The sequence below is a fragment of the Thunnus maccoyii genome, chromosome 11 (assembly GCF_910596095.1).
Source record: "Thunnus maccoyii chromosome 11, fThuMac1.1, whole genome shotgun sequence".
Taxonomy (NCBI): domain Eukaryota; kingdom Metazoa; phylum Chordata; class Actinopteri; order Scombriformes; family Scombridae; genus Thunnus; species Thunnus maccoyii.
In genome coordinates this window covers 1,230,010-1,245,127 of record NC_056543.1, presented here as the reverse complement: position 1 = coordinate 1,245,127, position 15,118 = coordinate 1,230,010, and the positions used below count along the sequence as shown (strand labels likewise).

At 39.3% G+C, this 15,118-nt stretch overlaps 2 protein-coding genes across 2 annotated transcripts in view; both read right to left on the bottom strand.

The window, feature by feature from the left end:
- LOC121907568 (interferon-induced protein 44-like) overlaps nucleotides 1–15,118 on the bottom strand; it is a 198,666-nt gene that overhangs the window by 172,256 nt on the left and 11,292 nt on the right. The gene's annotated exons all lie outside the window — the stretch shown is intronic.
- Nucleotides 1,873–15,118, bottom strand: part of LOC121907556 — a 128,658-nt gene continuing 115,412 nt past the window's right edge. Inside the window, exons 23-26 of the mRNA XM_042427184.1 lie at nucleotides 11,732–11,882; nucleotides 11,543–11,593; nucleotides 11,236–11,433; nucleotides 1,873–2,871 (exon numbers count right to left, since the gene is read on the bottom strand). Of these exons, the coding sequence (XP_042283118.1) occupies nucleotides 2,648–2,871; nucleotides 11,236–11,433; nucleotides 11,543–11,593; nucleotides 11,732–11,882 (624 nt within the window). The 3' untranslated portion in view covers nucleotides 1,873–2,647. The remainder of the gene's footprint in view (nucleotides 2,872–11,235; nucleotides 11,434–11,542; nucleotides 11,594–11,731; nucleotides 11,883–15,118) is intronic.

Here is a 15,118-nt window from a genome sequence, read left to right as displayed (position 1 = left end):
TTATAGAACCCTAATATAACATTCATAGAACCCTGATACAACATTCATAGAACTCTGATACAACATCCATAGAACCCTGATACAACTCTTATAGAACCCTAATACAACATTCATAGAACTCTGATACAACATTCATAGAACCCTGATACAACATTCATAGAACCCTGATACAACTCCTATAGAACCCTGATAGAACTGATACAACTCTGACAGAACTCTGATAGAACCCTGGAAGAACCCTGACAGAACCCCAATAGAACCGATAAAATCACAATAGAACCCCGATACATCAAAATCAGCTGAGAAGAAAATACGTCCTACAAGAACACAAAGAGACGAGGATAATCACTAAACAATATTTATCTTACAATTTTCATTTCTTATTAATGTTTTAGTGTATAAAATGTTGTTGGTTCCTCAGAGTCCACGGTGTCGTCCTCAGACGTCCTGAAGCCAAATATGTTCCGTTTCTATTCATGATGGAACAGAGAACATCAGAGGATGGAGCCAGTTTGTGACTGAAGTGATTTATTGATTATCAGAGTCGATGTCATTTCAGAAGTAAAGATCTTTATAAACAGAGCTCCTGCTGACAGACTGGCTTTTTATGCACAAATGTGTGTTTGTCAGCCGACTGACTGAATATATTATTCTAAAAGATAAATACATGAGTCTTTTTGCTGATTTGTCATTATTTTTATTATTGTCTCTTCCTGACTTTGTTCTGGAGAATATAGAAAGTCTTTTTTTTTAAAGGCAAAAGGCTCAGTGCAGGAGATTAAAGGGGTTATTGATACACTCCCTCACCTGCATATTTATCATCAACATGTCTAACACATTATATAGATGGAAGGAGCTGAAGATCAATAACATAAATGACAGATATGAACACGTCTCACACATTTCAACAACATTCAAAGTGCTTTAAATAAAACATAAAAGATAAAACAGATAGTAGAAGTTACAGTGTTTTGTAAGATATTGATCAAAAGCCTCAAATTTGATGTAATAAAAGGCAGCAGCAAACAGAAAAGTCTTCAGTCTTGATTTAAGAGAACTGAGTTGCAGCAGACCTGCAGTTTGTTCAGATATGTGGAACATAAAAACTGAACGCTGCCTCTCCATCACCAGAGGGCGCTGACAGGCTGGTTTTTACTCTGGAAAACATCCCAAACACCACAGATCTGCTTCACAACTAAAAACATTTAAACAAGAAGAAATTATTCTGTTCACTACAAACATCTGAGAATCTTTTTTTTATTCAGCCAACATGAAACCACTTTAAAGATTCAAAAGCTTCACACCTTTTTTTATATATAACCAAACAGACAGAGAAACAAACAATTGTTTGTGTGTTTTTATCATATTTCTGAAAAATATTTTATAGACTTAACAATTAATCAATTAATTATTAATAATGAAAATGGTTATTTGCAGCCACTGTGTATAAATTCATACAATTATATGACTGGAATCAAACGTGTGTGTTTCTTGTTAATGTTGCTGTTTGATTTTCACATTCAGCTGTAGAAGATTTATGACTTTAATTAAAAGTATTGGTGTGAAAAGAACAAACCAGATTTCAGTGAACCACACACACGATGCTGACAGCAGGTCTTATAACACTTTATTTAATTCCATACAAATTCCCTGGAAATTTTCGAGTAATTTGCAGATATTTAACAGTAATTTAGAGCATTTCCTAGAAATGGTTTTGCAATTTGGTACAAATAAGAAAAAACTGAAAAAAAGTGATAGGTTGTTTTAGCTGGCACATGTTCCTCATTGTATTTGGGTTCATACATAGTTGTTAATTTGCAAAAATTCTTAATAAATTAGATTCTTAACAATTCTTTTACTGACAGAAAATACTGAAAATACTTTTCAGTGTGTAGTTTTGTGTGTCAAACTACATATTAGCATATTAGAGTCTTGAGTGAGTGAGTGGGCACTTACCAACTTAAACAACTTAACACTTGTTTCATTTTTCTTATAATTTGTACAAAATTGCACCATCCTTTCTGTAAGGTGTCCAAAAAACGTACCCCTAAATACCTGCAAATTATTCTCTAATTTGCAGGGAATAAAAAAAATATATATATAAAAATAAAAAGAAGTATAAAATTAAGGGACCTGTAAAATAAAGCGTTACCCTTTACTTCATTAATTAATAATGACTATTAATGTCAAGTCCTGTTGGTTTTTATTTGTATAGCCCAATATCACACATCACAGATTAACCTCAGGGAGCTTAAACATCCTCTGCCTTTAGACCCTCGATTCAAATAAGGAAAAAAATCCCTCAAAAGATAACTTTAAAGGCAAAAAAATGGAAGAAACCTCAGGAGGAGCAACAGAGGAGGATCCCTCTGTAGAACAGACATGTAATAGATGATGTGTGTATAGAACAGATAAAAAAGGACCAATCACAGAAATATAGCATGAAGCAGGATGGAAAATTATATTGGATTTATAACATATATGAAGAAAGTGATCTGGAGAACGTCCAGGTGCTGGTTCCAGGACCTGAACCCCTGAGCCATCACCATGGAAGAGCACAGACAAAACATAATGTAATGATGCTGCTGCTTCACTGATTTCATTTGTGTTGTTGCTCCAAATGCAGCCATTAAAACCACTAAAACTATCATGAACTACAGATGTGTTTACTGAGTTTCTGTAACTCTTTCTGTATTTGACTGACTGATTGATCATTTCTTGGACATGTCAATAACCCGCTCACTGTCTCATGGAAAAGAACGTGAACATCCAACACAACATTTGGAAACTTCTCAGACACAGCGGTCCTCCCAGTTGAATGCTCTGGTTTTCGGGTGTGATGCATCGCCACCAGGATGACAGGTTTCTCATCTGAAGAGAGGAGAGGAGAGGAGAGAGGAATATGAGGAACATGTAGTGGAGGTTGTTTTCATCCTGGTTCATGTGAAGACAAGAACTCTTCTGACAGGAGAAATGTTGATGGTGTGTCTAGATAGATAGTTTATGCATGTCATGCAAGTCTTGCAAGAGCCCAGAAAAAAATGTTATGAGATGGAGTATATATCAGTGATAATCTGCTGCAGCTGTGTGATGTGATGATGATCACTGATTATCAAGTGATCACATCATGGTTGGGTTTACATTCTTAAATGCTTAACTGTGGCAAGAGTGAAAACATGCCTAACACCAGGAGTAAAACAGCTGTAACAGAAGTAACACTGGCAGATTAAAAGAGCAGGACACTGTATGTTCAGTGATTTGGATTTTCTGAACAAAGCAGCTGCTGCTTTCTGCAGTCATGATAACACTAGTTCTCAACTCCACAGTTATGCACAATATGTAATTTCTGGGCTCATGGGAGCTGTCTTCATTGTTAAACAACTAGCTTCTCAAGGACAGGATTACTTCAGTGTTCTTCGTTCAGGATGTTTTCATGGGGAGCCGAATTATCCACAGATGTCTCCTCCTCTCCAGAACAAACAGATCCAGTGATTAAAACAGGTAAAAACACTGAACAAAGCAGTTTCACTTAAAAAATCAGTGTTTCTCTGATGCTGTTCGGTGAGCACAGGACGTCAAGCTGATGTTAACGTTTGCTCAGCTTGTTTCTCTGATAACGTAAGATTCGGACGTCCAATGACTAAAATCCTTCATCTGGTTAAAAACTACCAACATCTAAAAGGTTTATCGTAAAATATGGCTTAAAACTGAATAAAAGTCCATTTATGACAGTTTCTGGTGGACAACCATAACACTGATGTATTATCTTGTGTGTGTATACTCTTTAGTAGAGGGGATATGACGCCATTGACAGGCGACCAAATGAAACAGACCGTTACTGTAGCAGTTAAGAATTTAATAATAATTTGATTCTTCAGAAAGATAATTTTATTCCTTTCAGAGTTATGCAATTATATTCCTTGTGTTCCATCTTCTTAACACATAATTTCATTGTTATTTCGGTTATGTTGCTAAGGTTATCACTGTGGAGAATATGCAGCCAGAGTGTAGGTAATGTGTGTTCTTTTTCAGGGTTGATTGTGCGTCAATCTAATGGAAATGCCTCAGGGCTCCAGTAGGGGGAATCGCGCTCCTCTCACTCACTCAATACAGACGACTGAAGGCGAGAGAAGTGTGCCAGTTTCTTCATCCCTCTCCCCTCACTATTTTCCCTGTTTTAAGGTAATTATCATACACAAAGCACTATAAACTTAGCGACACATGTTGTTGATAATTGTTATTTTGTCCTTGTTGTTCATTCTAAGAGAAAGAGGTGAATTTTATATTTTTATGTTGTTAAAGAGTTTCTGGCTAATTCTTAACACTTAACACCGTGTAAGCTAGCTACTGCTAGCTTGTCTTGCTCTAGCATCCTACTGTTGTTCCGTCATTTTTCGCATTTTAGCTTGTCACACTTTCTGTATGGTGCTTAAAAATGTTATTTTATTACTGTAAGAAGTTAGTTCATGTGTCAGCTTAAATACATAAGTTAGGTAACTGTATTTCATCTAACTTAAAGTCTATGTTGCACACTGGTTAAAAATATAATTTACATTATTTAGAAAAAAATAGGAGGATAACTTAGTTGTGGAAACTGGTCCTGAGTGTATTCATACGGGAAAAATGTGTGAATTTGGTTGTACTGTATATAATTAAGACTCAAAACAAGTGAAGGTAAGAGAAGTGTGCCAGTTTCTTCATCCCTCTCCTCTCACTATTTTCCCTGTTTTAAGGGCACAACATTACCTTAATTAAAGTTACAGATTTCTCTGGGTTTGAGAATTGTTGGAAACATTTGGGATAATGTAAGTACACAACTCAACAAAATATATAACATAGGTCTAGTTGTTTTTAGACATTTTAATGCAGAATAGTTACATTATAGCTAAAACTTTAACTTTAGCTGTATGGCTGCTGTAATGGTCTTCTTCCTGCTGTTAAAATCAAATAACTCTCTGCTTTTAAATGTCTGTCAAATAATTTGCTGACACCCCTGACCTAAATCCAACAGGAAGTCTGCAATTAGCCTGACTTTGCCTCATTTTTGGCCCCCGAACAAACGCTATCTCCTCCAAGAGCGTTAATGGTATCAACTTCAAACTTAATTACATGCCTAATGACACTGTGCTGAAAAAAAGTTGTTAAAAAACTTTGTAATAACTCAAACGGTTTGGATTTCATAAGCCCCGAAAGTTGCAGTGCCACATCACCCTTACAATGTAAAGCAATGGGGAGGCATGACCTTTGTGTCAAACAGAGGCTTCTGACGTCTGAACTATAAGTCTGACCACTCTCAAAATATTTCCCACAAAATAATATGATTTTCAATGTAAGATTTGGCCAAAGTAATGGGATTTATGAGGAGATTTCACAAGAAGAGTACTCTAACATTCTCCTCTCCAACTGAGAGGGAGAGAGAGAGAAGGGAGAAAGGGGGGGAGGGGTGTGTGCCACACACAGTGTAGGCTGGTCCATAGAGGTAGAGGACGTTGATCCTCCTCTATTTTTTGAGAGGCAAAAAGGAGATGAAAAGAAAAAGATTAAAAAATAAAAGAATATTTGGTTGAAAAAACCATTACCAAATCTCAGTATTATTTACAACATATTTTTTCTCTCTTCTTTGGAAAAGACACGTAAAATGATGCTCCAAGGGAGGCTGTCCTCCCTAATCAATCAACAACCAGAATGCAATAGACATCGAGTTGGTCCAATAATAGTTTCCAGAATTCATCTTCAATTCTCTCCACTGTAAGGCAGAGTAGCAGCAGTAGATAGCTCCTTTCGTTAGCCAACGCAACAGCTGGCTTGTTGTAGCAGCCTGAAGGACTCTTTATACATCCATGGAAGGACTGTCAAGGACTGTTGTTAAGCTAATGGGAGAAATGATCTGGACTGTGCAGCGCAGCAGCAGCAGGATACCGCCAGGCAGCGGCTGGAGAGAGAAGCAACCGGAGAAACAACCAGGAGAGTTAGCTTGTTTGTCATTGTTGCTAATGATATCAGACTGGTTAAGCAGCAGCCATAAAGTTCTGTTAACTAACAAACAAGATGACCAACAGTCACGAATGGATGTTATGACATGAATACTTCATCTCCATGATAGAAAGAAGAAGACATCAGATGACGTGAGTCAGATACAGCTTCTCTCTCTCTGTCTCTTTGGTCGCTAATTTCATCTCTGATGGTTAAAGGTCTCTCTGTGTGGCTGTTGTGTGAATTTATATCCTTAACAAGAATGCAGCAGAGATATATATATAATGTGTTGTGGGTAGTTAGCTTGTTGAAGTTACAGTGAGCTGTCTGGACCCACTCATTCATGTGGAATTGATCCCGTTTTTAATTGAGTGGTTGTTCAGTCACTTGTTGATGTTCTATGATTAGTGTGCAGGAGGTCTGGCTGCTTGCTTCTGACAGTTTCTTTAGTTCGTTTTTAAGCTGAGCCGTATATTGAGTAATAAGCTTAAAGTAACTAGAATAACAAGTGTTAACTAGTGGTGTAATGGATCGTAACTTAGTTGATCCGTGATCCGTACGGATCGCCCACCACGGTTCGGCAGGCATATGAACTGCGGATTAATTGCAAAATTTAATGTCTCATTTAAGACAAAGTGAACAAACTGCTGTAAGTACAAGTCATGGGCAGACAGCGTGTCACTAACAGGGATTTTGAAGGGTAACGATCAAACCAGCATCTAACGGGTCTGAAGTGACATCTGTAGGTATGTTTACACGCTGTTTGATGTGCTGCAGCTGAGCAGTTAATTAGCATCTAGCTGCTAACTGACGTTAGCGGTGAATGTTTGTTTGGTGGCTTGTTCAACAAGCTGCAGGACAAGACGTGTGTTCATGTTTCTAAGTTATCATCAAGTTTTGATGATGTGGACAGAGGCTGTTTCATTCACTACCATGTTTAAAAGAGGAAGGTATCATGCCTCATATTGCAATAACTGAGCATTGAGTATTTCATATATTTTATTTAATTTTATTTAAACATTGGACATCTTAAATGTTGTTTTCATTTAAGACCATGGGCAAAAGTTCATTGCTGTTTTGTGCTGTAAGTGTGTTACAGAATAAATAGAGAACAAAGTTTTATTTGTCTCCTTTTTTTTTTGCTGATCCTAAAAATGATCTGATCCGTGACTCATATCCGTGATACAATCCGAACCGTGAGTTTTGTGATCCGTTGCACCCCTAGTGTTAACATGTCAGCTTTGTAGACTATATTTTGTATGTCATGTACATAGATAAGAGTGTGTAAGTCATGTATTTGATACATGCATTAATACTTTCTGATGTGAACCTTCACTTTTAGATCTGTGAATGTTTTTAGTGTTCAGTCTTTCTAGTATTCAGCACTGATCTGTTCCTGTATCACATTATAAGCTTTGTGGTACTTTATATATTTCTGTATACTAAGAAAATACATAGGAAACACATGTAAATCATGTGATATCTTGTCTGTTTTTGATGAGAACATAAATCTGTTGTCACAATAGAACAATACTATAAATTTGAATTTCATTTTGTTGGTAAAATCACACATCTGAACCACTGCATGGCTAAAACAAGCTCTTCTTTGTTTAGAAACAATATGTAAATGCTAAATGTCTATAAAGAAGCAGACTTTACACTACTCAGGGTTTTTAGTTTTTAAAAGCAAATTGTTTTATTGGCATATAAAATTGCCCTCCACCCCTCCGATTTCATCAGGTGGGGGACAATGATATAGTTTGATGCAGTATGTTGGTTTTCCTCCTGTCCTCCCCAATTCAGTCACCAGCCACCACTGGTGTGGGGGTTGAATGCAGCTCATTTTTGTAGGATACAGCAGAAAGGCCTATATACATACAGTACATGATATACAAACTTTGTATGAAGTTTGGTGTTATTATCATTTATTTTACATTAATTATAGGTCTTATATTTATAATTCAGTGGTGGGGATGACCTATGAGGGGAAGGGAAAAAATGGAGTGAGGGTGACAGTTTAGTGATAAAGTGCTGTAGAAAAATACCATCAAAATTAAACTTTGTAGCTCTGTACTGCAGTTTTTCCTTTATTAGGGCCTGAGCACCTAGCGGTTCACTCACACTCTCCATTCAAATATATGAGTATTTTTCTGTGTCCAGCTGCAGTTACTTATTGTCTCTACACACCTGACAGTACACATGTCAATCAAACTTTGACCAGGTCATGTGGGTTAAAAGTCTTTACTTTTCTAAAAATAGACTTGATGAAAATTAGGAAATTAATTTGTTTTACAACCAAACTTTACTAATTGAAATTCAAGTGAAAGGGCCATAAACTTGCATAATTTTGATGACACAGGTGTGAGCAAGACAGACATGTCTAACTGCAGAAAATTCTCACAACGTTGAGATTTGATGTTTCGCCATGACAGAGGAAGTTGCTATAACTTTATTGTAAATGCTCCAGTCTGCACTAATCTTCTCCCGGCCTGAACACGTCTACGTGAGAATATTCCATCAGTGATGCAAACTGGCTGAATAGCGCCCCCTATGAAATTTCAGTGAAGTAGCCCCAGCAGCAGGCAAAATAGTGGACAAAGGAAGTGATGTTTATCTCCTTCTTGCACTGTCTGAAAACAGCCCGGGTCTGAAGACATCTACATGGCCATGACAGAAGCCCTTCGATTGCGTTGCAGCCTGACATGCGTGGAGGCACAAGGGCCCGTTCAACGCTGCTTGCAGCTTTAATTTTTTGTGTGTTTGTTTGTTTGTTTCTTTCTTTCTTTAGTATTACGGGACATCACACCTAAATTTGACCCCCTAAACATGCTCAAAAACTCACCAAATTTGGTGACACATCAGGTCTGGTGAAAAATTTGATAAAATGTAAAAATTAACCCCTAAAGTGCCAAAATGTGCTCTCTAGCGCCACCTATGTAACTAAAATGGCCTCCACAGCCTGTAGGAATGTCGTAGAGAGATCAAACCAAAACTCAATTATTTGTCTCATCAAGACCTACAAATCATACACTGACACCCCTGACCTAAATCCAACAAGAAATCCACAATCAGACTTTCAAAATAAGACTTTGCTCCAATTTTGGACCCCAAACAAACGCTATCTCCTCTGAGGTTGTTAATGGTATCGGCTTCAATCTTTAATACATGACTTATGACACTGTGCTGAAAAAAAAGTTGTTAAAAACTTTGTAATAAGTCGAACGCTTTAGATTTGATAAGCCCTGAAAGTTTCAGTGCCACATCACACCTTACAATGTAAAACAATGGGGAGGCAATCTATGGGCATGAACTTTGTGTCAAACAGAGGCTGTTGACGTCTAAACTGTAAGTCTGACCACTTTCAAACCTGTATTAATGGATTCCCCACAGAACTTCCTACTAAAATATGATTTTTAATGTTAGATTTGGCCAAAGTCATGAGCTTTATGAGGAGATTTTACAAGAAGCGTACTCTAAAATCCTCCTCTCCAACTGCTCCTGGTGATGTCACTCCCTCAGTGCTGTGAAACATTCCGCAATACACACTCATTATAAAATCACAGGAGGAGCAAGAAAAGACTTTAAAACTCACACTCTAATATCTCAAAAACAGTAAAAGATAGAAAAAACATGTAAATTCAAGATTTGTAGGTCAAAGTCTCGTGACTCATTTAAAGTTCAAATGAAGTTTGTATCTAAAACTATGTGGAAGCAGTAAATGTTCAAAAAGGTGTGGGTTCGTTCACACTCTCCATTCAAATATATGAGTATTTTTCTGTGTCCAGCTGCAGTTACTTATTGTCCCTACACACCTGACAGTACACATGTCAATCAAACTTTCAAAATAAAAGCACACCACACTTGTAAGAAATATCCCTCATTTTTAAAAAGCAAAATGATCTGATCCCGACGGGCCAGAGTGCGAGGTCCCGACTAACGCTGCTTGCAGCTTTAATTTATTCAACTTCTGCTGTGAGAGTTGGCTGTGGAGACCTAATACCACTGTGTTTGTTACCAGGCGGAATAAATCTGGATCAGAGCTGAAAAGTGACAGTGTGCGTGTCGTCCTTTAACACAACACAAGAGAGAGAGTACACCACTGCTACAAACACTCTCCTCTTCCTCTTTTGGTGGTGCAATGGTTGACGCATTTCCTTTCTGCCGTAAGTCATCATCATCATCATTTTCTCTGGAGATCGTATACGGTGGCATCAAACATTTACTTTTATTGATGAAAGATAGATAAAAAACATTTACATTTTAATGATAAGGTAAAGCAAGAAAGTTTATTTCTACTTGAAGTTAGTAGTAGCCAAATATGGCTCCAGATCCTCGGTTTCCTAGCTCGCTCATTTATTTATAAGTGTTCATGCAAACACTGCAAGCAGGTGTCACTGTCACTGTCATCCATTTCTTTCTTTTTTCTTGCTAAGTAAACACAAATGGAAATCCAGCTAATCCACTTAATGCAATGTATCTACACAGAAGTAGTGAGGTATGCTACTGCGTTGTTGCTATAAAAAAACGGTTGTCTGTTCTTGTTGGTTTGAAGTGAACGGCCCAGTTTTACAACATTTACGATCAGACATCTTGGATCATTTTGCAAGTTGAATCCAGTCTTGTCATTGATCTGAACCAGCCTTTTTTTCATAGTTTCAATAAAATGAAGAGCAGCATATAATCTTACAACGCAGTCAAGTGAGATGTTTTAGACCACAACTGAGCATTAACAATTATAGTATGTTTTCTACCCTAGTCTCCTTGTCTTTTCTAATGTCTAGATAGAGATTTTTACTCCATGTTCTGGTGTGATCAGAGAGTAGAGTTACAGAACTCCACAGACAGGGATCACATGTCTGTTCTGGCCCCCAGGAGGAGTGGAGGACGTTGCTGTGGAGAAGGACTTGTGGACTACTTTGCTCCGTCTGCTGCCACCACAACCCAAACACAGATAAATGGCAGAAAATGGATGGATGGAAGGACGTTAATAAGATTACTGATAAGTACTCAATAACGATCAGCAGCAGTACTGATGATACCTGTATCAGTAACATTCTCATGATACCATCCCTACTGATACTTGACAGTTATGCAAAACTACAGATTACACTAAAATTACAACATTCTTGTACATTTAATTCCAACTTTTTAAAAACTCGTATAGTTTAATTCCGGTCGGGCTCATTACACATCACCACCTTTACTGTCCACACGTCTACATAAAGAGCACTGAGCTGTATAATAAAGTAAAAAAAAGTTCACCTGTAATGTTTCTCATGGCTGCCTCCACATCTGATTGAAGACGAGAATTGATTGGACAGAAGACGATGATGATGTCACATCCCTGGAGGTCTGTGGTGGTTTCCACCGTTAGCTGTTTATTTTTCTTTACTTGCTCCAGTATGACTTCATGGGCACCAAAGGTTTCACCAGTAACGACCAGGAAGACTTTCACTGTGACTGAATTCCGTGAAGTTGGTGAAAAAAAAAAATCCTTGCTGAAAGAACATTGTTAACATTTATACATTTACAAAATATAAAATTAAATCTATCAGTACTGTAAACTCACCTTGCTGAGAGAGCTTCAAAGATCTCTCTGCCTGAGATTTTTTATTATTTCCTGAAACAAAAATAATAAACTTTACTTTCTCAAACCTGCATCTTAACATGTCACATGACACATTATCATATTATAAAATAGTTGGGGCTAACATATTAGCAAACATCCAGAAGACACATTGCAACATGTTGTTTCCACCTGATGAATCTAAGTCCAGTTCAGTTTCAGCTCTGCTTGGTGTCCACAAACTCCAGAAAAACATTTGTGTCTGATGTGCTACTTGCTTCAGCAGCCCGTCTGTGTGAGTCTGCAGGTTGCTGCTGGGCAGGTAGTGTGAGGACTTGTCAGCCTGTGGAGAGACAGGAGGTGGTTACAGGGCGGTTAAAACCACAGTCTGTATATAAAGATGGACGACGTGTCTCCACTCCCAGCTGCCATGCAAAATGAAGCCAAAGTATTGCATTATCAGGAGCTGCCATCTTGAGTCGCTCTGGGAGTTTTTCTGTGGGGGCGCATGCGTCGGCGTTTGGGTTTGTGTTTGCCCGCCAGAAGTTGTGTCCCACCAGAAGCTGTGTCAGAGATCGCCTTTTATCCAGTTTTTAACCAGTTTTATGCCATATCTATTCAATACTCATTTAGATATTGGTCGTTTTAACCCTACATTCTAACTGGATAAGGTTTTTCAATCATCGGACGCAGATCTTAAGCGGTTTTAAGGACCTGATTTCTACAGTAAATTCAGCCATAATGGCTGTGTGTGTGGACTGCAATCATCAGTACTCACAGTTGAAGGAGGATATCCACCACCTAAAGACAGAACTTCGAAAAAAGGATCAGCTGATTGACAGCTTTATCTCCATCGCCGCCGCCCAGGCAAAGCATATCTCCCATATGCAATCCTCCAGCCTTATCGCCCCGGCAGCCCAGTCGCTCTCCTCCCCAATGTCACAGCTGATCTCGGCCTCTGCTGCCACCCTTCCTTGGCTGCCTTCGGTGCACACCGGCACAGCCTGCCCAGAGAGTCCTGCAGCCAAAGCAAGTGGCCATTCCTCCGAACAAGAGCTGATTGCAGGGGCACCGGACACTACCACCACCGCCGCTGCATTAGAGCTGCCAGCTGATCCAGAGGTCGGCACGGGAATGGCCCCGGTCCACAGCTCCACTCCGATGCCGTCCCAGCCATCCTGGGCCGAGGTGGTTCATCGCAGCCAAAAGAGGGATTTAGTCAAAGGGAGAGTCTCTCTGCCACCTCCTTTCACTCTCTCTACTCGCTTCATTTCCCTGATGGATGAGGCTCCGGTCCATCCTGGTAATGCCCCTGCAGACCCCCCGACGTCCATGCCAGCGGACCCCACTCCGGCCCCTCCCGTCACCGTTGTGTCTCCTCCACCTGTGGCCAGCGCAGAACGGGCGGGTCGCTGCTCCACGAACAGGAATAGGCGCCGTAGGATGCTGCAGGAGGCCGCCATCAGACGCTCGGGAAATCTTCCTCGGGCTGAGTCTCCTCGCTCCTGCCCACCTGCATAGACTCTCCCACCTGAACAGCTGTCATCGCAGAAGGAGTGCCCGCTGCCCAGTCCAGGTAGCTTGCACACTTCACCTCCTCGTCTTCTCATTCCCCCCACTACATTAATCATCGGTGACTCCATAACCAGGGATATCTGTTTCATTAATGCTATTACTCACTGTTTCCCTGGTGCCACAGTACCCGTGATTCTGGACAAACTCCTGTACTTGCTGTCCTCACTCCCAACCTCCATCTCACGTATAGCGCTGCGTGTTGGGACGAACGACACTTCCTGTCGGGAGTCTGAGCGCACCAAAAACGACTTTAATCTCCTTTTTTAATGTTTTAAAGAACACTGGAAAGTCTGTTTTTATCAGTGGGCCTATTCCTTCTTTCGGACGCGGAGCTAAGTGCTTTAGCCGCATTCTCAGCCTGAACACCTGACTCCACTCAGCATGTAGCGCTCAAAACTTGGCTTTTTTTGACAATTTTAACCTGTTCTGGGATCATGAGTCACTCTTCAAAAGAGATGGGATTCAGTGTTGATACAGCTAGAGGCTTTCTTACATAACAATGATATTTATGAAAAATTTCAGTCTGGTTTCAGAGGTAAACATAGCACCGAGACTGCTCTCACTAAAGTCATAGATGATCTTAGAATGAGCGCAGATAAAAAGAACATTTCTGTTCTTGTTCTCCTCCTCCTCATACTTCTGAACAGACTCGAAAGCTGGATCGGTCTCTCAGGAACCACGCTGAGCTGGTTTAATACCTACCTCACAGACAGAAACTACTTTGTTAGTCTTGGTGACTATGTTTCCGAGAAGTAAAGCATTCTCTACGGTGTTCCTCAGGGCTCGATCCTTGGTCCCTTGTTATTTTCTCTTTACATCTGTGGTGTATTTTCATTAAATGTCATTGGTGTGCTTAAAGACAATATTAAGCTATGCAGATTGATTTTATAAGTTTATAAGTGATAAGGGCTAGTGTGATACAATTTGTATTGGTGTAGTTATAATCTCATGAACCATAGTTAATCACAATGTACGTATAGAGGCACGGTAGAAGAATCATAATCATACACTGGAGAAATTTGAGTGTGTTTGTATTACATGTCACTTTGCTTGGGTCTGCATTAAAGTCTTCACCTTTTAAAAAAATACTCTCTGGAGGAGATCAAGAAATAAGGCTGTAAAATGACTAGAATAACTAAAAATTAGGGAGGGTGGATGATAAGGTGTGACCTATGCCGACCCAAGGGAATAAAAACAATGCCCCAAAGAAAAAACCTTTGGAGCGATTTGGTTCATTGTAAAGTGCTGATTGCTCCCCTTTTTTGCCGGCATTAAAGAACACTTTGCTGCTTGGACCTCTGACTCCCTTTTTATTTTTCAAAGGAGAGTTTTTTGCTCTGGTACATTTTTCTGCAACAATTTGATACAACACATCCACTTGGTGAAATTATTCGTAGACACAGGATTCATTTTCACTGCTATGCTGATGACACCCAGCTGTATTTATCTGTAGCACCTGACAATAAGGATGCCCTACACCCTCTACTAAACTGCTTCTCCAGTATTGTGCAGTGGATGACTGGCAACTTTCTCAAATTAAATGAAGACAAAAGTGAAGTCCTTATCATTGGCATGGATGCTCAAAGAGATGAAATAATAAATAGACTTGGAAATCTGGCCCTACAGGTAAAACCAATAGTGAAAAACCTGGGTGTCATTCTTGATCCTGACCTCAATTTTGACAATCATATCAGCAATGTTACTAAAACAGCCTTTTATCACCTGAGAAACATTGCAAGAGTCAGACCCTACCTCTCCCTGGAGGATGCAATAAAACTGACTCATGCCTTTGTACTCTCACGGTTAGATTATTGCAACGCACTGTATACTGGTTTGCCAAAAAAACTATTGATAGACTGCAACTCGTCCAAAACTCTGCAGCAAGAATTCTAACAAAAACCAGTAAAAGAGTTCACATCACTCCTGTGTTAGCATCTTTGCTCTGGCTCCCAGTAGCATTGAGGATAGATTTTAAAATTCTTTTACTTGTTTTTAAAGCTCTGA